The sequence below is a fragment of the Myxocyprinus asiaticus genome, chromosome 33 (assembly GCF_019703515.2).
Source record: "Myxocyprinus asiaticus isolate MX2 ecotype Aquarium Trade chromosome 33, UBuf_Myxa_2, whole genome shotgun sequence".
NCBI lineage: Eukaryota > Metazoa > Chordata > Actinopteri > Cypriniformes > Catostomidae > Myxocyprinus > Myxocyprinus asiaticus.
This window is the reverse complement of record NC_059376.1, coordinates 39,552,137-39,577,356: the sequence shown is the minus strand read 5'-3', so window position 1 is coordinate 39,577,356 and position 25,220 is coordinate 39,552,137. Positions and strand designations below refer to the sequence as shown.

General features: G+C 38.0%; 1 protein-coding gene across 3 annotated transcripts in view; it reads left to right on the top strand.

The window, feature by feature from the left end:
* The first annotated feature begins 518 nt into the window (after positions 1-518).
* Positions 519-25,220, top strand: part of LOC127423778 (sodium- and chloride-dependent taurine transporter-like) — a 30,693-nt gene continuing 5,991 nt past the window's right edge. For 2 of the 3 annotated variants that reach the window (XR_007894375.1, XM_051668340.1), the window contains exons 1-13: positions 519-664; positions 3,928-4,157; positions 6,953-7,087; positions 11,943-12,177; positions 12,271-12,403; positions 14,579-14,713; positions 14,841-14,944; positions 15,221-15,345; positions 16,154-16,266; positions 20,418-20,555; positions 20,640-20,742; positions 22,074-22,174; positions 22,273-22,443. Coding sequence is in view for 2 of the 3 variants with exons in the window: in XM_051668340.1 (XP_051524300.1) it covers positions 3,929-4,157; positions 6,953-7,087; positions 11,943-12,177; positions 12,271-12,403; positions 14,579-14,713; positions 14,841-14,944; positions 15,221-15,345; positions 16,154-16,266; positions 20,418-20,555; positions 20,640-20,742; positions 22,074-22,174; positions 22,273-22,443 (1,722 nt within the window). In the remaining variant the exon portion in view is untranslated. Of the gene's footprint in view, positions 665-3,927; positions 4,180-6,952; positions 7,088-11,942; positions 12,178-12,270; positions 12,404-14,578; positions 14,714-14,840; positions 14,945-15,220; positions 15,346-16,153; positions 16,267-20,417; positions 20,556-20,639; positions 20,743-22,073; positions 22,175-22,272; positions 22,444-25,220 lie in introns of those variants that run through there. The other variant, XM_051668342.1, reaches the window with a different exon arrangement.

The window sequence follows — 25,220 nt, the reverse complement described above, 5'->3', positions numbered from 1 at the left end:
ACATTATATTATATTATATTATATTATATTATATTATATTACCAACTGTAAATCAGGCGGCATAAAATCCGCGCTGGTGTTGCGTGTATCGCATGTGTCATGTGCCATATGTTACTTTTCTCAGCGCTGGTCATAACGAACCAATCACAGTTGTTTGTGATGACTTAATGAGGTTTTCTAAAAACTAATTTTCTAGAGATGGCTGGGCAGATTTCAATCTGTATGTCGGGTAAAAATCCTCCGAATTAATCAATTTAAACGATTACAAGTTCTGGCCAATAAATGCCTTCAGTGAGATAAAATAAACAATCTGAGAGTTCAGTGCAACACAATGGAAGATGTGTCTTTTTGAGCCGCCAGGAGCCCCCTTGAGAGCAATATCATAATTTTGGCTAATGGGAAACGGTTATTAGCGAGCAACATAATTGATTGAAGTGATGCGCGCGTTCGCCGATGTGAAATGAGCGTGCGTGTCCCTTTAAGAAACGCACTCCTGTTGCACGGAGAGACTGGTGATTTTCCACTCTCCGTTCTTACATGCGCTCCCCATATAAGACAGAAGTCTGGGGGAGAGGGCGTAAAGATTATATTCGTTGGCTTGGCGCCTCATCACAAGAAGACAAAAGAAAAAGAGACGGACTTGAGCAATATTTTGCACGGACAGGTGAGTGGTACCTTGATCTCGTCTGATCAGTGGAGGCTGACCTGCATCTTGAAGCGCATCTCTGTGTAGATTATAGCCTACAACTTAATTATCATTGTCTGGTGAATGATACATGTCTGGTCTCTTCTTTAAATTAAAAAGGCTTTAAATATTGTAAATATGTTGCCAATCAGAAGTTCTGTAAATGGAATTATAATAACGATCTTCTTAAAAAATATTTCCCCCCAGAATAAGGTTTTTTACATTGAATTAAAAGCCCTCCATGTGACTTATTTGTTGTGCAAAAATGTTTTTCTCGTAGGTAGTCTCTCCGATATTTGCAGCCTCAATGTGATTAAATATTAAATGCTAATTTATTTTAAAAGCAGCGAAATTAAAGATTAATTCTAAGCATTGGTTAACAATGCGCCCGTTTAATATCTCAATAAAAGACTTCTGACACCCACGGGACCATCAGAGCATCATGAGGCTTTAACAGATGAATAAGATGTAGGTTAACGTGCATTTATTCTGCATTAGTTGTGCATGTTAAACACTGACACCATAAGATACAGATCTAAGAAAATGGCATGTGGCTTATAATAACACCAGCACGCGCGCAGGCAGACACAATGTAGGTTATCAGGACACAGTCAAGATTTTCACTTATCATCATGTGGTAAATGCAATGCTCTCGTTGATAGATGTGCATCTCAGCTAAAATAGGATAATACATGAAAAGGGGTGTTTTTGTTCACCGCTAAAGAGCTTGGGGCGTGTCCGCACGCGCGCAGCATTTTATTGTGGCTTGTGCAATGGCTGTGTTTGTCATGCAAACTTGCAATATCCTTAAAACTTGTTTATAGGGTTTCATAATTTAGTTCCGCTCCATAGGCACAGAGATTTCCAAATTAAACAAGTATAAAAAGTAGTTTCATTAAATGCGCGCGCCGGAGAATTAGGGAAACTGCTGACGCTCGTGCGGGATATTTGTATAATCAGTTTTAATTTTGATACCAGACAGATTTTATAACGCACGGCATGTGATGACCTTGCAGAAACAGGCGCGCGGTAGCTTGTTTTTCTTACTTACATTGTTCCCTTTTTGCGCGATTAAAACCACAAATAATAATAATAATAAAATAAATAAATAAAATAAACATGGTAACGTCACAGTACCATGTCCAAAAGACTGGTGAACCCTAACCTGGATTTTATATTGTACAAACTTCGCATTTTTGTATTCACATTTATTTAAAAGATCAATCAGTCTTTTAATAACCATCAAGTGTTGTTGCTTCCATTTATAGTATCCCCTTAGATCCCACAACTCCAACATTCCAAATTAACTTTCCAGGAGATTTGAACTAGGCAAACCAGTTGACCTTGAGATATTGGTGTGGAGTTCTCATCAGTTTTTCTTCACAATGAATTATAATACATTGCTTGCTCTCCAGACGAGATAAAATGGGTAATATTAAATTTACACATTTGAATTTATTAGTTTTTCAGCATTTTGTTCAGATTTTAGCTTGTTAAAAATGTACAAATTCCATGTATTCCATGAATACATATGTCCTGAAATTGCATATATTATATTATATTATATTATTATTATATTGTATTACCGACTGTTTACATTTTTTTTTTTTTTATATTTTTACATGTATAATTTGTACACTGATTTGTAGATCACGTGCTAAAACGGTACTGTATCTTTAAGAATAACTGTGAGCGTTTCACAAAAGTGTTTCGGTTGAGTACATATAAATGAGAGTGGAGTCGCACGGCTTCTTCATTGCATCTGTGCTATGTGTGATTTGAATTGAAAATTGTTTTAGTTTTTGGTCATTGTAAGTGAAAACTGACATTTTAGCCAGTGGCTAATCACAGACATTCGCATAGCGCAAAATGTTGTTGTATATGCGAGTTATTTACTCGCATGGTTGAGGGTTGAGTTTTAAGAACTAAGGATTTTAGAATCGATATTGGGATCGTTCAAGTGAAGATCGAGGTGCATCGGAAAATCGCTATTTTTTACCCAGCCCTAGTCCAGAACTTATCAGACGGCTGTTCCGTAATTGCAAGTCTGTGAAATTAGAGAACTTTGATAGGAATAGAAAAGAGGAGAATGTTAATTAGTCCTGGACTGACCTACTGATCAAAATATAGGCACAAAAGCTGTATCAAGCCCACATACTGTACATACATACATACAAGGGCTCTGGCCAACTAGGGCACTTGAAATAGAATGAGCTAGTTTATTAGTTTCAGTGCTTAGTGTGAGTTTCAAACTGGATATCAGACAGTTACTGTAGTTTGAGGACAGTCTTCTCAGATTCCTGGCTGGTGTGACTCATTTCAAGAGGTCAGGTTTTACTCAGATTAATATAATGTCTATAACACATTGCTTAGTTGGAATAGTATGTAGTGGTTTCTGTTACAAATATGATCATTTATACATTTTCGGTGATGAATTTTAGGCTAGTTAATGGTGTTTGCTGAGGCAAGCATTACTATTAGGCTACTATTGTTCATGCAGTATTAGGGTTGGGGATCTGAACAGACCCCAAACTCTAATTATTATCAGGCAACCCATCCATTTGTGCTATGATATGATACCTGAAATCATGAAATTTGTAGAGGAAAGGTGTGCACTTATTTTTCTAACTAATCAGACTTTTTCACCTGGGAGACAGTAAAACCGGCAAAAAACAAAATAAATAAATAAATATAAAAATTGCATTAAAGAACGCCCTGAACCAGCCTGAACTAAGCAACCACACAGAACATGCTAGCAACCACATAGCATTGCCCTGGCAACCACCCAGAACACCCTAGCAACTGCATAGCAACACTCTGGCAACCACTCAGAACAACTCACATTTTCCTCATAAAACTGAAAAATTCTAGTTAAATTATGTAATCTTGAGCAATTCAGGGATAAGCTAGCAGTTAAAATGTGCAATTTTGTTTGTTGCTTTAGTGACTTCTGTTATAGTACAACGTGCTTAGTAGAATCTCAGTGAATGTGTGTACATTTTTGAAAAATGTTCATCTATTATAAATCTTGTTTTTTATCTTATGAGTCCCCATAAAGGTTTTCAAACCCAGTCACATGAATAAACTTACAAATATACAAAAATATACTCAAAAATCATACAGTATAGTATACTAATATATATATATATATATATATATATATATATATATATATATATATATATATAAAACTATTTATGTACATCATTCTTATTCCTTCTGCTTTTCTCTTTCATACTCAGTATGGCACAGAAGGAAAAGTTGCAGTGTCTTAAAGATTTCCATAAGGACACTTTGAAGCCGTCTCCAGGTAAGAGTCCGGGGACGCGCCCTGAAGACGAGGCAGAGGGCAAGCCACCACAGCGGGAGAAATGGGCCAGCAAGCTGGATTTCGTGCTCTCCGTGGCCGGAGGTTTTGTCGGTTTAGGCAACGTTTGGCGTTTCCCATACCTCTGCTACAAGAATGGCGGAGGTGGGTGTGCGTATGTGTTTAGGTTTGTAATATGAAACTAAACTACATTTCATGAGTGCTTGTGTTCGAGGTGACACTGTCCCGTCTCTGTGTACTGTAAATAACTGCTCATGTCTGAGTTTGTTTCACACTCTGTGATGTAAATATGATCTTGACACATGAATACCTTTGAGGTCATTGCCGTGAAATCTTTTGTGTGCGCAAATCTCTTTGCTATTCTTAGAGTATTTCACAAAAGTAAAAGCAGTGTTTTACATTCTGATCTTTGAATCTTTGATCAATGTGCTTCAAACGTTCATATATTGTATTTTGTGCTTTGCTAAAGAATGGGATATGATTCTATTTTATTAAAGAAAGACCTTTAAAGAAATGTTCCTTTAAATACAATACAAGTTAAGTTCTTTGGACAGCATCTGTGGCCTGCTGTCGATTACCACAGATAGTAATTTCGACTCTTCTCTCAGTTTGTAAAAATGAACAAAAATCACATTTACAGGAATGAGCTTACCATGAAAGTCTATAGGGCAAGTGTACTAGAGGGTTTAAAAGCAGAATTGTGAAACTTGTATTTTTGTTAAAGTGCTTATATTATTTTTTCCCTACAGAAATGTGTGCTATTTCAGCTGTAAAGTTATCTATATCCTATTTTTAGTGATGAGACTACTTTTCTTGGTGCATGAACTTCTGGTTATGCATGACAGGAGTTGAAAAATGTATATATATAATTTTGCGCTGACACAATGATAATCAGCCTATTTTGTCACACTGTGATCTCATAACTATACATTAGCTATATATTAGAAACATGTATTTTAGCCAAATAGCACATGTACATCTCTGAGATGTCTGTTTTAGATATTTTCATCTGGAAAGCATCACAGTCTAATTAACAAATGTTACAAATCTTAAAAATATCAGATTTACAAACATTCTAAATCATAAACATTTCAAAGACATCTGCTGAATGTTTTAGTGACATCCGAGAGCAAATGTCTTATAAACGTATTGCTAATGAGCAAACTATGTAAAAAATATGTCTTCCAGATGTAAACACACACATAAAATAGATGTCTGGGTGACGTAAAATGTTTTTCTGTGGAAATGGACAGCATAACAAAGAAGCTGTTGAAAGAGGTTAACTTGTATTTAACCTTTAACATTCCTTTGATGTACCAATATGGTTTTTGCTTAGTTTCTGTCTAAATGCCAAAGCATACTCTACGCAAGTACATGAGTGCAAGCACTTCAACCTACGTAAGCCTGATTTAGTGCGTTGTTGCATTCCAAAATGCACCACTCCGTAATTCATTGCACAACGCTAGTATGCGTTGCATTCTCAACTTTGCCACAAGGGGTGCTATAGCGGACATTACTATAAATCCTAAATGTCGAAACATACTCTATGGAAGTACATGAGTGCAAGCACTTCAACCTACGTAAGCCTGATTTAGTGCGTTGTTGTATTCCAAAATGCATCACTCCGAAATTCATTGCACAACGCTAGTATGCGTTGCAATCTCAACTTTGCCACAAGGGGTGCTATAGCGGACATTACTATAAATCCTAAATGTCGAAACATACTCTACGGAAGTACATGAGTGCAAGCACTTCAACCTACGTAAGCCTGATTTAGTGCGTTGTTGCATTCCAAAATGCATCACTCCATAATTCATTGCACAACGCTAGTATGCGTTGCAATCTCAACTTTGCCACAAGGGGTGCTATAGCGGACATTACTGTAAAGCCTAAATGTTGAAACATACTCTACGGAAGTACATGAGTGCAAGCGTTTCTAGCTACGTAAGCTTGATTTAGTGTGTTGTTGCATTCCAAAATGCGTCACATCGTAATTCATTACACAACGCTAGTATGTATTGCATTCTCAACTTTGCCACAAGGGGCGCTATAGCGGATATTACTGTAAAGCCTAAATATCGAAACATACTCCACGCAAGTACATGAGTGCAAGCGTTTCTAGCTACGTAAGCTTAATTTAGTGTGTTGTTGCATTCCAAAATGCGCCACATCGTAATTCATTACACAACGCTAGTATGCGTTGCATTCTCAACTTTTCCACAAGGGGCGCTATAGCGGACATTACTGTAAAGCCTAAATGCTGAAATATACTCTACGCAAGTACATCAGTGCAAGCACTTCTAGCTATGTAAGCTTGATTTAGTGTGTTGTTGCATTCCAAAATGCACCACACCATAATTCATAGCACAGCGTTAGTATGCGTTGCATTTTCAATGTTGCCACAAGGGGCGCTATAGCGGACAATACCATAAAGCCTAAATGCCGAAGCATACTCTACATAAGTACATCAGTGCAAGCGCTTCTAGCTTGATTTAGTGTGTTGTTGCATTCCAAAATGCGCCACACCGTAATTCATAGCACAACGTTAATATGCGTTGCATTCTCAACTTTGCCACAAGGGGCGCTATATCGGTCATTAGTGTAAACTGTCCGCTTCTATGGTGCGTTTTCTCTTCCAAGTCAACTACTGTCATAGTGGAGCAGCAGTTTGAAGAGAATAATGCTGAGCTAAGTTAAAGTCAATATTTTTATAGCAACTTATCTGAATTATGACACTTTTGAAGGAAACTCTATCGCCCTCTTGAGTACTGAGGTTTGTTAATGCAACAGTAACACAAGAATGCATGTTTAGCATGTTCAACCGGACCGCGCGTTGCCAATGAGTCGGCCAAGCACTTGCATCCAAATACACATATTTGTGTAAAGTACGTTTCTGGCCGTAGTTTTACACCTGTCTAACCTAATGATGATCTTTTCAGGTGCATTTCTCATCCCCTACTTCATATTTCTGTTTGGCGGAGGTTTGCCCGTCTTCTTTCTGGAGGTGGCACTCGGACAGTTCACCTCTGAGGGAGGAATCACCTGCTGGGAGAAACTCTGCCCCATTTTCACTGGTGAGACAAATGGACAGATCAAGAGCGAGAGAGAGAGAAAAGAGAGAGAGAGAGAGAGAGATAAGTCTGGCTTTGATGATATTTGATGGCTCATCAGGCCTAAGCTCCTTTTAATCTACATAAATCTTTGTCGGTTCCACTGTGATCATATTTCAAGGCGCTCACTTCCCCCCTACTGGCTACTCAGCCAACCAATCAGCACTGCTGTTACTGTGAAGTGTGAAGGGAACAGCTGACACATGATTAGCCTGATGATTTGCTGATGAGGTGGCTCGTTGCACTGATCTTCACTATGACCTGTTTTCAGCATCAGCTGTGGTTGCTAAGCAACAGCAAAAGACGCTGTGTTCTCTTTAATCGCATCTTTGTGTTCTGATTTGAACTGGGCGCTGTGTTCTTTCTTTCTGCGCTTTCAAGTGTGAGGGCGATATGGGTCCCTCATACACACATGTACACTAGATGTGTGTTTAATTTCCCATCATTTGTTTGCTTTTCGCCACTCTCCACTTAACCAGAGCGCACAGTCATGCTTTGACTAACGCCTCAACTCGAGCACTTGTCTCTGCTCCACATTTGGACTTGTATTGCGATCGCCATGGCAACAGCTGTGAGAGGTGACTGAGATGTTTTAGATGGGATCTCCTCTGGTGCTGGTCTGAAATTTTGAGCTCCAGAGCCAATAAGGAGCTGTTGTGTTGGGACCAGCCACAATATAATAAGAAGATTAATGATAAAGATATTTATAAAATTCGCTCTTTACTGGCATCTAACCTATGTATACATGCATACACACACACACTGTATACTTACACTCACTCCCATTCTTAATATCTTTGTCTTGTATTCCAATGAAAATATCTAAACATCCTTAAAACCTGATCGGTAACATTGCAAAAAATATTAAAGGAATGTTCCGAGTTCAATACAAGTGAACTCAATCAACAGCATTTGTGGCATTATGTTGATTAACACAAAAGATAATTTCGACTCTTACCTTTTTTTTTTTTTTTAAAGGACAGCTACAGTGAGGCACTTACAATGGAAGTGAATGGGGCCAGTCTGTAAAGATTATAATGCACACTGTTTCAAAAGTAATGGCCACAAAATGTAAACATTGTACATGTTGTTTAAATTGCTTACTAACCTAATATGTGTAAAGTTTTATCCAATATTACTGTTTCGATTATCCAATAATATCTTAGGAACTTTACTTCTGAAGTAAATGTATCTTTTTAAAGGGTGTTCAGAATTGATTGGATTACGAAAAGTGGGTGATACTTACCTTAATGGAGCCAAGTCTGAATGTCAGTGTGCTAAAACAATGCCTAAATAGTTGTTTGGCTGTTAGTTAACATTACTCTATTTGGTTTTCAATAGATTTTGCAATTTTGCTTCTCAATTAAATTTACATTGTTTTGACGATGTTTAGATATTCTACCTGGAAAACAAGACAAAGATACTGATTATGAATGGGTATTTTTGTTGCAGTGCTCTGCTCACATGGCTGGGATATATTCAGTGTTCGAATTGAATTAGAGCTCTTTGGGGTCCACCCCGTCTACCACGTTTGAAATGAATAATTATGTCAGACGCACACATGACTCCCCAAGAATACCTATGTCAAAAATTCACAGAATAATTCTATATATTGTATAAATGATTCATTTTGACATTATAATGAGTTGTAAGACAAGAGTAAGATGTTAGGCTTAATATTAGAATATACTTTTTAGAGTTTAAATAGTGGTCACCTTGGTTGAGATGCATAGTGTAAATAAGAAGTGTCTTTTTTTCATATAGCAATTTATTCCATTTTAAATTGTTTTCTTTGTCGTCGCTATCGTATATGAACATAGCTTAGTAAATAAAGGATAGGGTTGCTCATCACAGGCGCAGCATAATAAATGGACAAAGATATTTCAGCAAATATCATCAATTAATTAACTTTACAGTTGTTTGACCGAGAGCTTAAATACAGTGTTAGATAAAAACAGGCAAATCTACGTGCATATTAACTGCGTGCATATTAATTAACCTCTAGCGATGGTTTCCTTCTAAGATAAAAGATGATTTAATGTTAGTAATTTAGAAGTAGCATCAATCATATACTGTATATCAAAGAATTACATTTGACCATTTTTGTGAAGTGAAAATGAGGATCCACTCTGCCAGTGTCACACAGTCACCGTCATTAACTTCCTACAGAAAACAGCACGTGGCGCATTCGGGCGTGTTTAGACTTTTCCGACATAAAAAATCTGGTTTAGGTTATTTATGAAAACTGGGACAGATAATGGACAATGTCGCATTCTGTCACTGCAAACATTTGAAAAACAAAATTGTTTTATGTTTTTAGGATTTTAATTTTGATGAAATACCAGGGGACCCCCTAAGCTACATTATTTTGGTCCTATGGGGGGGTCCCTTAACTCTTATGGGGGGTCCAGGTCCCCCCCCCAATTTAAACAGTGGATATATTAAGCAGATATAGCCTGATATTTCCTGACACCATTGAGCCATTGTCCCCTTTCACACAATGATTGTATTCCTAGACTCGTTGGCAGCTGACAATTCTCTCTTTAACACATACACACACACAAACACACATACTCATCTACAATTAAGTCCTCATGCTTTTGTGAAATCAGACCCCATCGTCACCAGCCTCTAATCCTCATGGACACCCTTCACACACTCACACGCGGTTTGCATTCTGCTGTCAGCTGTCACAGCAAGCTCCTGGCACTATTGAGTGAGCCTGTGGTACATTGTATTAATTATAGCATGAAATTGGCATTCAGCCTTTTGACTGCCCTTAACCTTAAAAAAATAACACTGAGAATACAATTTCACATGTGAAACAGGTGAACCTTCATTGCTCTGAGAATAGAGCGGCCTCAGCTGTGCTTGACTCATTAAAACACAGCAGGGCTATCAGAGAGAACACCATAAAGTCTCACTTCTTCTGCCGCAGTCTTTAAAATATCTCCTTAGATGTGTGTGAAATGTGTAATTTGTTTGCCACTAGTAGCACTAAACAAAATTGCAAAAACAACTAGATCAGTGCCTTTCTGTGCAAAACTCACCAGCATGATGCTGTTTGTTACCATGCCATGGCTATGCGGTTGATAACATATTCTGAGTGGTTAGTAGTGCATTGCTGTGTGGTTGCTTGTCTTACAGGTTGTTCAGATGGAATGCATTCTTGCGCTAAAAAAAGCACAATGCAGTGCAACAAATTGAACAGAACGCAAGTTGTTTTTAACCTGACGTGGCGTCTAAAATGATGCAGCGCAACTGTCAAATACGATTGTCTACTCTAGCGCATGTTTACATAGAAAATCAATTAAAAAAAGTTGTGAACCGATCCAAAAATGCATTCGGTGTGAACTTAACAAGCATCACTAATTAAAGTAGTATTTATGACCAGTTCCAAATTTTGGGTGGTGGTAGGCTAACAGTTAAAGATTTGGGCTGGTGGGGGCCTGGGTATTTCAGCGAGTATTGACGCTGACTACCACCCCTGGAGTCGCGAGTTTGAATCCAGGGCATGCTGAGCGACTCCAGCCAAGTCTCCTAAGCAACCAAATTGGCCCAGTTGCTAGGTAGGGTAGACTCACATTGAGTAAACTCCTCGTGGTCGCTATAATGTGGTTCGCTATCGGTGGTGCACGTGGTGAGTTGTGCATGGATGCAGCGGTGGATGACATGAAGCCTCCACATGTGCTATGTCTCCGCGGTAACGCGCTCAACAAGCCAGGTGATAAGATGCGTGGGTTGACGGTCTCAGACACGGAGGCAACTGAGATTCGCTCTCTGCCACCCAGATTGAGGCAAGTCACTACGCCACCACAAGGACCTAGAACGCATTGGGAATTGGGCATACCAAATTCAGGAGAAAAGGGGGAAAATCAATTAAAAAAAGAATTGATTATGATGACAAGTGGTTGGAATGGAGGGACTGAAAAATAAAAGAGGTTGGTGATGTCAGTTGAAAAATAAAGTTGTTTGAGAGGTGCAGCAAGTTACTTAATATTGATATTAATTAATATTAATTACAAATATTGTTTTCTTTAGAATAATGTGCACTGATGAACAGTTCACAATACAACTGGGAACAAGTTTTAGGAAAGTTAATAGAGTCCATTTTGATTTAACGTTGACTTTAAAGATTAAGTGTGTATTTTTTGTGCCACTAGTGTCACCAAACAGATTTTGAACAGGTTTCCCAAACTCTACCCCATCTGCCAGTGGTTGGACAGAAAGATAGTCCAGACTCATATGTTTTTTTTACTCCCATAGAGAAAAATAAACGAATCAACAAACAATGTTATTACGATTTTTCCTAACTTGAACCTAAACCTAAAACCAAACCATAAATTTTAAGCCCTTACCCAAACCCTAAACCTAACCATTATTTTAATAGAAAAATAACTTTTGTACCATGGAAGAAAGAAAACATCAGGCTTTGAACAAGACGAGGGAAGCGTATTACAGGTTTTGACATATCTGTAATATGGAATGAGAACCAAATTTGCTTACAGACATTTCCTTTCTTTAAATAAATTGTTGGATAGGAGGCTAGCTAAAATTTGATGCCTGTATTTTATTGTTTTGAAACTCTGTTGGTTGGTTGGTTTCTATGAGAATAAAAGTCGTACTTTTTCATACGTATATGCAAAGTCATACGATATCTTACGATTTCGCCATCTTGTACAAATTATTAAGAGTGGTCATGAGACTATGTTGGAATCAATCTACAAATGGCTTTTTATCATTGCATATTAACTTGGGATAGGACAAAGTATTAAAAAAAAATGACACACTTGACACCTTTATTCTGTGTATGCGGCAGGAATCGGCTACGCTTCAGTCGTGATAGTGTCGCTGCTCAACATCTACTACATTGTGATCCTGGCGTGGGGTCTTTACTACCTGCTGCAGTGTTTTCAGAACGAGCTGCCCTGGGCTCGCTGCAGACACAGCTGGAACACGGCGAACTGCATCGAGGACACCGTCCGCAAGAACAAAACCCTCTGGCTCTCCGCCAACGCCACAAACTTCACCTCGCCGGTCACTGAATTCTGGGAGTGAGTATAGCCCGCGTAGGTGCGTTCGCCTAAGGGTGTGTATACAGGACGAACGCTCTATGCCGGTGCTCATTACTCTGATGTCCTCTGTAGGCGGAACGTCCTGAGCATCTCTTCAGGGATCGATGAGGTTGGCGGGCTGAAGTGGGATCTGGCGCTCTGCCTGCTGGCTGTGTGGATCATCTGCTTCTTCTGCATCTGGAAAGGAGTCAAATCCACCGGCAAGGTAAGAGAGGAAAACTGACATGTTCTCGCAGTGGTTGTTTTTAAAGATCCCATTAAATTAGAATTGGACTTTTGTGGCTTTTAGTCCGTCTATTAGCTTTTAAGTCATCTACTGTATATGCTAGTGTACTCCTCACTTCCTGGAAAATGGATCAAAAATGTTGATGACTTCATCTATAAGAGTTAAAGGACTCTCCATAAGACCAAAACAATGTAGCTTAGGGGGTCCCCTGATGTTTCATCAAAACTAGAATACTAAAAACATAAAACAAATTTGTTTTTCAAATGCTTGCAGTGACAATTGCGACATTGTCCATTATCTGTCCCAGTTTTCATAAATAACCTAACCCAGATTTTTTTATATCGGAGAAGTCTAAACATGCCCGAATGCGCCACGCACTGTTTTCTGCAGGAAGTTACAGATGGTGACTGTATCTTCTATCCTATGAAATGGTCTCTAGAATGAGAATAGTACCTCCCCCTAATAGAGCGCAACAGTGCCCACCCACTTTTTCAGCCTTCTTTGTACTGGAAGTATTTTTCTCATTTATTTTTCCCATAGGATTTTCATAAAATCGTTCATAAAAGAGTTCTAAGCCTTGAACCAACCCAACCAGCTCCGAGGTAAATCACAACATTACAAACTTGAAGCAAAAAAGTATTTAAAAAAGACAAAGGTATAAGACTGTGCTTTATTTCTTTCATGAGCGAATGAACTACAATCCCATGACGCATTGTGAATGAGGTAATCGAAAGTAGATTGGTGGATCATTTCCCTTAAGGATCATGGGTTGTGTAATTCTTGACCAGAAAATCCACTATTAAACATGATTTGTTTTTAAATGAAGTTGAAATAATGCAGACTGATGGATTTAACAGAAGCATATTCCATCGATTAACAACCTCAGAGCTAATGGTAGGTTTGTCTTGAAAAGTTCTAAGTTATCAATTCCCTATGGAAAAAATGAATGGGATTTTTATTTCCGGTACCAGACTGTTGCACTCTATACCATTGTCTCTGAAAAGCAGTAGCAAGGAGCAAATCATGTTTACAGCTGTTACTTGAACTAAAGGCTAATTGACTATTTAAAAAAGGGACGGTATATCCCATCCCAGCTTCCTGTTTCAATAGAAAATATGTCAACACTAAGGCGTCAAGGTTTTGTTTGGTTAGCATAACGCATTACTGCACCAGAAAAAGAGACACGTTTTGCTTAAATTACCTTTATTTCGATGGCAAAATATGCGATTGGAATTAAAGTAAACAATGATTGTGATTATCTCAAATAATCACGATTAGAACAAATAATCGCTATCAGGCATTTACATCCTGATTAAAATAACGTGACTGTGGCGACATTTTTGCAAAATGATATTATGTGGCTCCTTACACATATTGTGACAGTTCCCAGGTGAAAGGTACACTGTTTTGCACCAAAAGCAAGTTTTCTTCCAAACAGATGAGAGTTTTAAGGTTTAAATAAACAAAACCGACCTACCTACCCTAAACCTAACCTAAAAGCAAATGTGAAATGAAAAACATTGTTGAAGCAACCATGTCATTTTGTGGTGCTTCTATGCCACATTCGGCTCACGTGTCGACTCGCGTGCTCTTCAGGACTCGTACCCCGATCCTTTGCATTGCAAGTGCAACAATCTATCTGTCTATCTATCTATCTATTCTATCTATCAGTTTAGCAACTGCGCAATTGATGACACTTGAACAAGCTTGTAAATGTAGTTGGTTATCCAATGCAAATGTTAAAATGTATGGGCTAACAAGTCATGTGCTATAGTAAAAGTGACAGGGCAAAAGGTAAGTGTGAAAGAACTGATAATTTGCCGTTTTACTTGTGATTATTGTTGTTGTAGCAACTCTAGTGTTCATTTCAGCAGGAAACTGCTGCGATACGTACAACGAGCCACGTAAAAATCATTTTGCAAAAATGTTGGTACATTTACGTGATTCTATGAGATCAGGTTGGGCATTTATGTAATAATTACAACAGGCCTAAATCTCACATAAATCTCATCATGACGCAATTTATGTAAGAATGGTTATACGGATGATTTACACAGATATTAATTCCACTTGCACCGCTTTGTGTAGGTGTAACATTATTTTATTTGAGTGGAAATCCATGACCCCTTTACCCTCCTTTCGGTCTGTCTGTAGGTGGTCTATTTCACAGCCACGTTTCCCTTCCTCATGCTGATTGTGTTGCTGGTTCGTGGTGTGACTCTGCCTGGTGCCGCCGAGGGCATCAGGTTTTATCTTTACCCCGACCTGACGCGTCTGCAGGACCCGGAGGTATAGAAGAAAGTGAAAAAGAAGTCTTTTTGAGCTGTTGTCTGTTGTCTGTTTTTCTCTGCAGTTTGTTTTTTCATCCAAATGTTCCATCTAATGGCAATCTGTCTTTCTCTCTGGATTGTTGTAGGTGTGGATTGATGCAGGCACTCAGATCTTTTTCTCTTATGCGATTTGTCTTGGTGCAATGACATCACTGGGAAGCTACAACAAATACAAGTATAACTGCTACAGGTGAGGGTTTGATAACGTAATAGTTTTTGTTTATAGATGTTTTAATGTTTAAAGATGTTTATTCCATGGCTCTCTGCAATATGTGATTATGATTGAGCAATCGCAGCATTCAACCACTAAGCCACTTTGCTTGTTTGTTTCTTTTCATGTAATTCAATAATTTAAACTCAAATCTATATTTCAAATGCCCTTTTTGTTTATTTGGCAGGAAGCCGTGTAATATGTAGAATTCACTTTGCATTTTGCTGTGTTTGTTTGTGTGTGTATTTACTGTAGGGACTGCATGCTACTCGGATGCCTTAACAGCGGTACCAGTTTTGTGTCAGGCTTTGCCATCTTCTCCGTGTTGGGGTTCATGGCACAAGAGCAGGGCGTTGCCATTGCCGATGTGGCAGAGTCGGGTAATGCTTAGTGTTAAAGGCCACCAGCCTACTCACAATTTTAGAAATGAAAGGGAGGATGGAAAGTCCTAAAGGAAGATTCCAAGTTCAATACAATACCAGTTAAGCTCTATTGAGAGCATTTGTGGCATATTAATTACTGCAGCAGATAATAAGTTATAAAATAAAATAAAAAATCAATAAAAGATAATAAAAGCACATGGGACCGGGCACTTTGAGGGTTTCAAAGCAGACATGAATTATTCATAAAAAAGGTGTTTTATTTAATCTGTAATGTCAGCTAAGGTGGATGAACTTTATGGCTATGAGTTACCGACATTCCGAGTGGAGGTATCATTGCATGTGTTATGTGAAAGTTGCCAGGTTTACCAGATTTCTGTGGTCAGGTTGAAAGATTGAAAGTAACTTTGCACAGGCAAAGTCCGTAAGTGATTTTATTGGAGTATTTTCAAAAGAGTGTGCATTTTCATGTTTAATGTCTCCGTTTACTGTGCACTACCATTGAAATTACTTTGTTGCAATCGTCATTATGCTGTGGCATAATAGAGCTTAACTTGTATTGAACCTGGAACATCACTTTAGACAATAACCACATACAGGATTTGTTTCTGATTTGAAAACTTAATTTGTTGTGAACCAGGATTGCAATTTTCCTTCATAGTTGTATACAAATATGGTTTGTTATGTAAGAATTTTTTCCCTTTTCTTTCTATGTATGTTTTCTGTTTGTTGTTTTTCATTACAGTGTGTTAATGTGGCATGTGATAGTGAGTCCGTATTTACTACATGCTGTTCCATATGTTTTCAGGTCCTGGTCTGGCTTTTATCGCATACCCAAAGGCCGTTACAATGATGCCACTGCCAACGGTCTGGGCCATACTTTTCTTCATTATGCTTCTGCTGCTGGGCCTAGACAGTCAGGTTAGATCTCAACACACACATGTTTACTCAGCTATCTAAGTTCCATAAACGTCTGTTGATTTCAAGAATTTTTTATTTTTTTTATTTTTTTATTTCAGAATTTAAAAAACTGAATGTACTATATTTATGAATTGTTTATCCCAAGTGTCATTAAAGGGAGGTTTTGTCAGATTTTGCTCGCTTATGGGGATTTTACACCCAAAGTAAACCCACACGTATTCATTTTTGGTCTTAAATTAAGATACACCCTAAACTAGTCTAACTACACCAAAAACATCTTTTGGTGTGTGTTTTTGTTTTTAAATAGTTGGACGGGATGAGCTTTGTTTGAAGTTGTTATACTTATAATAGCACCCGTGTGCACCTGTGATCACACATAAAAATATGCCAAAAAAAATGATTGTGGTTACAGTACGGCAGTTACTGTGGAAGTGAATGTGGCCAGTTCATTAAAATACAAAAGTATAAACTTAAAATATGTAAAAAGTTTCAAAAGTATAGCCACTAGCATAATACATGTTAACATGATTTTAGTGTGATAAAATCACTTACTAACCTTTTCTGTGTAAAGTTATAGCCAATATTACAACTTAATTGCAATATCATGCCAGTAAACCTTGAAGTCAATTTTATCATACTAAAAGTAGAACATGATGGAATCATGTTAACACGCATAATGTTTATCTCTTGTGGTTATACTTTTGAAACAGTGTGCTGTTTTAATGGTAATGGATTGGCCCCATTCACTTACGTTGTAAGTGCCTTACTGTAAACATAATTTTTGCTTGTTTTAAAATAATCGAGGAGCAAGCTGAAATAATTTTTTGTGGTAATTAAAATCATGCCACAAATGTTGTCTATTGAGCGTAACTTGTATTGCACCCGGAACATTCCTTTAATGCACCTGGCAACCATTAAACCACTTACAGGGCCTATTTACACATGGCCACATCAATGTGTCTCTGCCAAATGGATATAAATCCAATCTTCAATTCTCGTGTTATATACTAATAAAACAGAGTTCACTTCTGTGATTATGCTTATTCCAGGCAGTGTATTTAAAAGATGTGCACGCTGTGTGTTTTTCCCCCTGGGGCTTGTCGTAGGTAAGATGTGTCATGCGTGTCAGCTGCACTCATATCAATGTTTAGCTTCAGTTTCATCAGCGATCTGTATCAAATAAATATCCTGTCCTCTGAGTAACACCAAAAACGTAACTGTAAATTGTAGCAACAATTCCTTCAGACCCTTCAGACGAGGCTCATGTTTATAACAATAACCTGGGGGAGTAGATTCATTTAAACTAATGTATTCATCTGGTTTAAGCCAGGTTTCAGTCAAACAGAGCGCATCCAAACTATAATCTGTAGTAATTTAATTTACAGTTAGTGCTTTGGTAGAAAGAGATCATATGTTTAATAGCCCTATTTTTTTCAAAGTCAAATTTGAATGATTTAGTGAGAGTTTTGTGTTTGGTAGTTCAGGGAACAGACACAGTCTCTATATGATATCTAGGTGGTACAGTCTCTATGTAGTTTATGTGAACTATGTGATGTCTCAAGGCAGCTAGCAGATGTTCGGATTAACTAGTTTGTCTGCTTATGAGCCAAATTACTAGAGAGGAGAGCGGCACCTTCCCTGGGGGGATGGAGTCTGTCTCTCTTTAGCAGGTCAGGTCTACCCCAAAAGCTCTTCCAATTGTCTATAAATCCTATGCTATTCTCCAGACACCACTCAGAGATCCAGCCGTTCAGTGACACTAATCTACTATAAACCTCGTCACCACGATGAGTAGGGAGGGGGCCCGAGCATATTACAGTGTCTGACATTGTTCACACACCTCTTTAACATTATCTTTAGTGATCTCCAACTGGCGAAGCCAGACATCAATAGTGCCGACATGAATAACAATTTTAGAAAATCTACATTTAGCATTAGCCAGCACTTGTAAATTTGATCTGATGTCACCCGAAATGCATTTAACAATGTTGGCTGGAGTCTCTATTTCCATGTTCCCTACAATAGAATCACCAATTATTAGGGCTATTTCAACATGATTCTTAGTGGGTGCATCACTGAGTGGGGAGAATCAATTGGAAACCCTAACAGGTAGGGAGAGTGATGTCGCTTTGCTGAGCGAGTATGCTGCCGAGATGCCACCCAAACGCCCTGCTGCGGGGGCTCTACAGCCGGAACCAAAGTGTGTGTGTTGCTCGCTGTACTATCCGATGCGTGCCTCTAGCTTATTAACCTTCTCCGTCAGCCTGACTAACTCCTTACATTTATCACATGTGAATCCCTCACTGCTGACGGAAGAAGCTATAGTAAACATGTGGCATGTAATACAGGAAGCAATAACATGAGCGGATGCCATGACTTACCGCAATTATTTGTTGTTGTTGTTATTGTTATGGTTGTTCTTGAGTGGCGAGGGTTAGAGATCGATGTGGTTCCTAATTAGCCGATGTTTGAGATTGATGTAATAATCCATGTAAAACACAGTGGAGAAAACGAATGCACGCATTCGAGACACGAGATGTAGACAAGTGGAAAAAGCGGAAAAAAGAAAGAAAAAACTAGAGAAAAGGGTGCACGTGATATAATACACAGATGAAACAGTAGAAAAGCGGAAAAACCCGAAGCACGTGGTAAAATGGCAAAGGATAAAACGATGAATGTATAAGAATTAGAATAAGCAATGCTAAGCAGGCTAGCAAGCTACAAACCCTTGTGCTTGCTATGAGGAAAATGAGGAAAAAAGTTGTGTCTCTCTTACAACATACGTTAATTTCTTTGTTTGTTAATATTTACTGCGTGACCGAGCCCTTTGCAAATATTCGGTGATGGCTGTTATTTTTCGCATTTTTCCTATGCTTACGCAGTGCTGTTTGGGTGGAGGAAAGTTTACATACTATATGTGGCTTGAACAGCCAGATGCATTTACACTTGACCGAGTATCATCTGGAATGCGTCTCAAACCACCTCCTGAAGTGGTTTGAGAGATCGGATTGCAGTCCGTCTCTAATACGTTTCAAAGGGTATTTACACCTGTTTTTTTCATGTTCAGATAGCTGTCTGATCAGTGAAAAGGCATGAAGTGGCCAAGTGTAAACAAGCCCAGTTGTTACAACTGACTTATTTGTTTATACTTTTAATTCTCCTAAACATTTTTTTTTTAAGAAACAAATGAGACAAAGTTAATACTTGAAACATAATTGAGAACTCCATTAAGTCTCCTGAGCCATGAAAGAGCAACCTCTGAGCAATGATTCGTATCGTATGAAAGAGTGTGACATATGAGCGTCCTGGTGATGGAGTGACAGATTGCAATCATTATGAGAGTTAAGCCAGCAGATCATAACTGTATGGCATAGTGATCAGTCTTGATGTGAAACATCATCTTTATGTGTGGCTGTGAGCCAGTGCTGAGGAATTACACTGTTTTATTTAGGGCTGCACCCACACACTCACACACACACACACACACACACACACACACACACACACACACACACACACCACACACACATGTTGGTGCGGCTATCCTTATGAGGACTCTCCATAGAAATAATGATTTTTATGCTGTATGAACTATAGATTCTATCCCCTAACTCTAACCCTACCCCTAAACCTAACCCTCACAAAAACCTTTCTGCATTTTTACATTTTCAAAAAAACATCATTTAGTATGTTTTTTAAGCTGTTTGAATTATGGGGACACTAGAAATGTCCTCATAAGCCACATATATAGCATAATACCCTTGTAATTACCAGTTTGTAACCTAAAAAAAATTTCCTTGTAAACCAACCAAACCCGCCCACACACACACACACTTAAGAATGTGTTATGTGGTGATATATAAGGGTGCCATTATTATGATTGTCATTGACTCTTCAAAGGTCAATGAAAAGATGTCAAAAAACATTTATAAGCCATTGGTCCAAAATCCTGCTCTATAAAGCTGCATATTAAACATCAAATATGTCATGATTAGCAGCGATTCTGTCATATTGTGCAGCATTTAAAAAAAAGTTTTTGTTTTTTTTGCTACAATGTAGACAAATTGCTCTAGGACAAGTCGTTTTGGATAAAAGCACCTGCAAAATGATTACTTACAAAATCAGTAACATCATATGTGTTCTCCCCTCAGTTTGTAGAAGTGGAGGGTCAGATCACCTCTCTGGTGGATTTATACCCGTCCCTCCTAAGGAAGGGATACCGGAGAGAAATCTTCATCGCTGTGATCTGCATCATCAGTTATCTGCTGGGACTCACCATGGTCACTAAAGTAAGAGATAACAAGTGAGAGGAGCATGTTTATTTCTGGCTTCCAGCAGCGTTTGAATGCTGAATGTCTGTGTGTGTTTCTCAGGGTGGCATGTACGTGTTCCAGCTTTTTGACTTTTACGCTGCCAGCGGTGTGTGTCTTCTCTGGGTTGCATTCTTTGAATGTGTTGCAGTAGCCTGGGTTTATGGTGAGTACATACATACATATAAAGGCCCTAAATGTGCCAAGATTTGGCACTAAGTGAAATAAAGGGCCTAAGTGTAACTACATTTGGTCCCAAAGGGAATCAGATTTGGTCCTAAATGTAATAAAGGCCCTAAATGAAACACAATTTGGTCCTAAATATAACAAAATTTGATCCTAAATGTAATAAATAAAATGGGTCCTAAATGTAATACCATTTGGTCCTAAATGTAATAAATGGCCTAATTGTAACAAAATGTGGTCCTAAATTTAATAAACCATTCGGTCCTAAAGGTAATAAAATTTTGTCCTAAATGTAATTACATTTTTAATAAATGTAATAAAGACCAGGAATGTAATAATTTTTGGTCCTAAATGTAATAAAGTTACCTTCATATATATGATCATTATACTAACTATCATTAGCTATCAAAAATGAGTGCATAAACTTTATATCTCTGTATATACTAATATATACAAACACAAACTTAAACTAGCATTCTTCAAATATACAAACACCCATCTGGCACATGTATATATATTTAGGACTTAAAGTTTTTTTTTACACTTAGGACCAAAAGTTATTACATTTAGGGGCTTTTTTACATTTAGGACCAATTATTACATTTGTGCTCTCTGCAAAACACATATGTCTTGTTTCAATAGGCTGTTGTGACAATAATAATAAAAAAAGCCACATTCGGGTAGTAACAACAATCACTGAGGTTAAAAGGTACTTGAGTGTGAATGTGACCTTGCTGAAAAGGAGTCGCATAATCAAACACACTGTGAACACATACTGTATGCTCTAATTATTATTTGGGTATGAGATATGCTACGGTCACCTCTCTCTGTTTACTGCATAAGCACTGAGCTCATGCGGAGCTTCATGGCCTTTGCATTGGGCACACTAATAAAGGGTTACTCAGTCAAAAGAGTCTAACAGTGTTTGCTCGGATTAATCTAATATAATCTTATTTAGTTTTATATAATCACATCAGGCCTCCAGGATTATCTCAGATCTCTCTTTTTAGTCATGAGTGGCCCCACTTTTTTCTCACGTTTTCTGCACTGATTACTGGGGAAAATCTGCAGAATTCTGTGGAAAGGATTTAAAGGTATGTGTTTAATTTCTTTTCCACTAACAGCACAAAATGGCACACTTCCCCTTTAAATTTGGTGAAATGTATTAAGCGGAGCTGAGAGTAACTGAAAACATGATCAATTTACCCAAAGTATGTAATAAATGACCACACAAGAAGTATTTAAGCTCTGAACTGTTGCTAATGATGAATACATAAATCATTTATTCTGTCTGTGTTTGTGCGTTTGTAGGGGCTGATAATTTCTACGATGCTATAGAGGACATGATCGGCTACAGACCCAGTGGTTGGATGAAATGGAGCTGGATGCTGATCACACCGGTCCTTTGTGTGGTAAGTGTGTGTGTGTGTTGGCGCTTGAGAAATTAGCCAGTCATAAGACCAGCTTGTGCATCAGGAATATGAAGAGCTTGTGACTATTTCTATTTTAGGGTTGTTTTGTCTTTTCATTGGTGAAATACAAGCCGCTCACCTATAACAAGTTTTATGAATATCCTGATTGGTCGATTGGATTGGGTTGGGCTCTTGCACTGGCTTCGATGATTTGTATCCCGATGATGGTCGTCATCAAAATTATCCAATCAGATGGCTCCCTAATAGAGGTAAGGTGGTCACAAATGACATTATTACAATATGCATAAAAGCACACCAGGTTTATTTATTGCTGTTATTGTAAATGCAAGGCAAAATCTTCCAAAAAGAACTACTTCAGGATGTCACTGTTAATTACAAAATCATTAGCTTTTAAAGGAATGTTCCAGGCTCAATACAAGTTATGCTCTATGCCAGGGGGTTGCAAGACAATATTCTCTGTATGTTTTGGGATGATATTTTCTGTGAAAGTGCTATACAAATAGCTTTGCATTGAACTGAATTTTTTTCTCCTGAGATTTATACATCCAACATTACTTATGTGTAGAAAAAAACAAAAGATACAAACTAAATACAAAGAAAAAATATACAGTATATGACAATGTTTTAATATATACAGTATATATATTTATTTAAAAAAAAATTGCATTAGTGCAATGATAATGTAAACACCAATTAATTAATTTTGCAAACAACTTGCTGTCTTTATTATCCCACGCTTACAATATCTCACTCAGTATCAATGGGTAATTGGAAAATATGGAAAATATACAGCTGCCTTTATATTTTAGGAAGGTGGTCCCTCGCAATGGGAATCAACATATATGGGGGTTCTTGGCATCAAAAAGTTTAAGAAGCCCTGCTCTATGCCACAGATTGTGATGATTTTTACAGACAATTATTTTGACAGTTCATAAGAACAAGCAAAAATCACATTCAGGAGGGTTTCAATGGAAATGCATTTTTGTTAAAGCACTTTTATTATTTCATATAAAATCTGTTATTTGAGCTATAAAGTCATCCTTTTATGTTGGGACTACTTTTCTAAGCATATGGACTTTTGGTTATGTGTTTCCAACATAATTCCAGTGGGTGGATATTGCTCCAGGAAAACAACTTTGCATTAGTCTGAGTTAAGGTCAATTTAAGCAAAAAATAAATGTTACTCATCCCTCATTTACTTTAAAAAAGCAAAAATCATTCCGCTACAGGCTGGAGTTTGTTTTGTGAAGGATCGCACCTTCGAGACAGTTTTGTGTATGAATCTACACTTTTTTTGTGTTTATTCTGCCTATTGGCTGGAGTTTGTTTTATAGATTATCTTTTGTTGTGTAATTCTGTTTCACAAAATTTGTATAGAATCACCGGACTTAAGCAATCTGACGGCAAAGTTGCAAGGGGACTCTGGCAGGCGTACATGGACTCTTTGAGTTTGGAGGGATGGACGCCGGTTGGCACTGTTGTGCGCAGGGTTAATGCGCATGTTTTTCTTTTTTCTGTTTGGTTGGTTCGGGAGGAAGTTCGGTCAAAGGTTAATATGAGTGGATTGTCTCTCTCCACATGGAATGTGAATGGGTTGGGGCACCCCATAAAAAGAAGGAAGGTTATTTCTTTTCTTAAATGTAAGAAATATGATATTGTGTTTCTTCAAGAAACGCACCTTTCTCCGCAGGAAGCTGAAAAATTGGGGAAGATATGGGGTGGACATGTTTTCTTTAGTGCTGGCTCAAGTAAAAGCAGGGGAGTCATTACATTGATAAGTAAACATCTACAATTCAAATGTCTCAAACAGATTAAAGATAAATTAGGATAGTAGTAATATAGTTTTAGCTGAAATTCAGGGGCAAAGGTTGATTTTGGATAATATTTACGCACCTAATGCTGATGATCAGGGCTTTTTTATAGATCTTGAAGGGATGTTGCAGGCCGCTGGCACCCCTCATGATATAATATTGGGAGGAGACTTTAATCTATTGATGGAGTGTGCAAGCCACCTAGGGAAACATTGATGCTTCACAGGATGTGTAAAAATCTTGGTCTTACAGATATTTGGAGACTTTTGAACCCATCTGGTAGGGACTATACATTTTTTTCATCAGTCCATAAGATTTATTCTAAAATAGATTTTTTTTTATATATTTATATATATATCCAAGTCCCTCATTTCATCTGTTGTTGATTGCTCAATTGGAAACATTTTAGTCTCAGATCACGCCCTGGTGAGTTTAGAGATGTTGCCACATACGGAGAAAAAGAAATCATATAGTTGGCGCTTTAATGTATCCCTTTTGCAAAATCCTGATTTCCAACAAATGTTAAAGGCTGAAATCAATGTTTAAATGAAGATCAACTGGTCCTCAGTATCCTCTGTGGCTTGGGAGGCACTTAAGGCGGTTCTTAGGGGTCGGATCATACAGTATGCCTCATTCATCAAAAAATCCAAAGCACGAGAACTCGTGGAGTTAGAAGAGAATATTAAAAGTACCGAGACAGAGCTGAAGTGCCGAATGTCGTCTGATGGCCTCAGAGAACTGACTCGATTGAAATACAGATATAATACTATTTTGTCACGGAAGGTGGAGTTTTGGCTATTCAGGGCAAGACAGTCATACTTTGAGTCAGGGGACAAAGCAGGGAAGCTTTTGCCTAGATATATAAAGCAGGGAGAGTCTTTTTCTATCATTCCCTCAGTAAAATCTGCTGGTGGTGAAATATTTACCTCGGCCATTGATATTAATAATGCTTTTAAAGAATTCTATCTTGATCTTTATAGTTCCACGTCTTCTTCTACTGATGAAGATATTAGAAACTTTGTGGAACCATTAGATCTTCCTAAACTGATGGCTGAGCAAAAAAATTATCTTTATTCTCACATAACCTTGGAGGAGCTTGACAGGTAATTAAGGCCCTGCCTACAGGCAAGGCTCCAGGGCCAGATGGCTTTGCTGCTGAATTGTTTAGATCTTATGCTACAGAACTGGCTCCACATTTGTTAGAAGTTTATTCG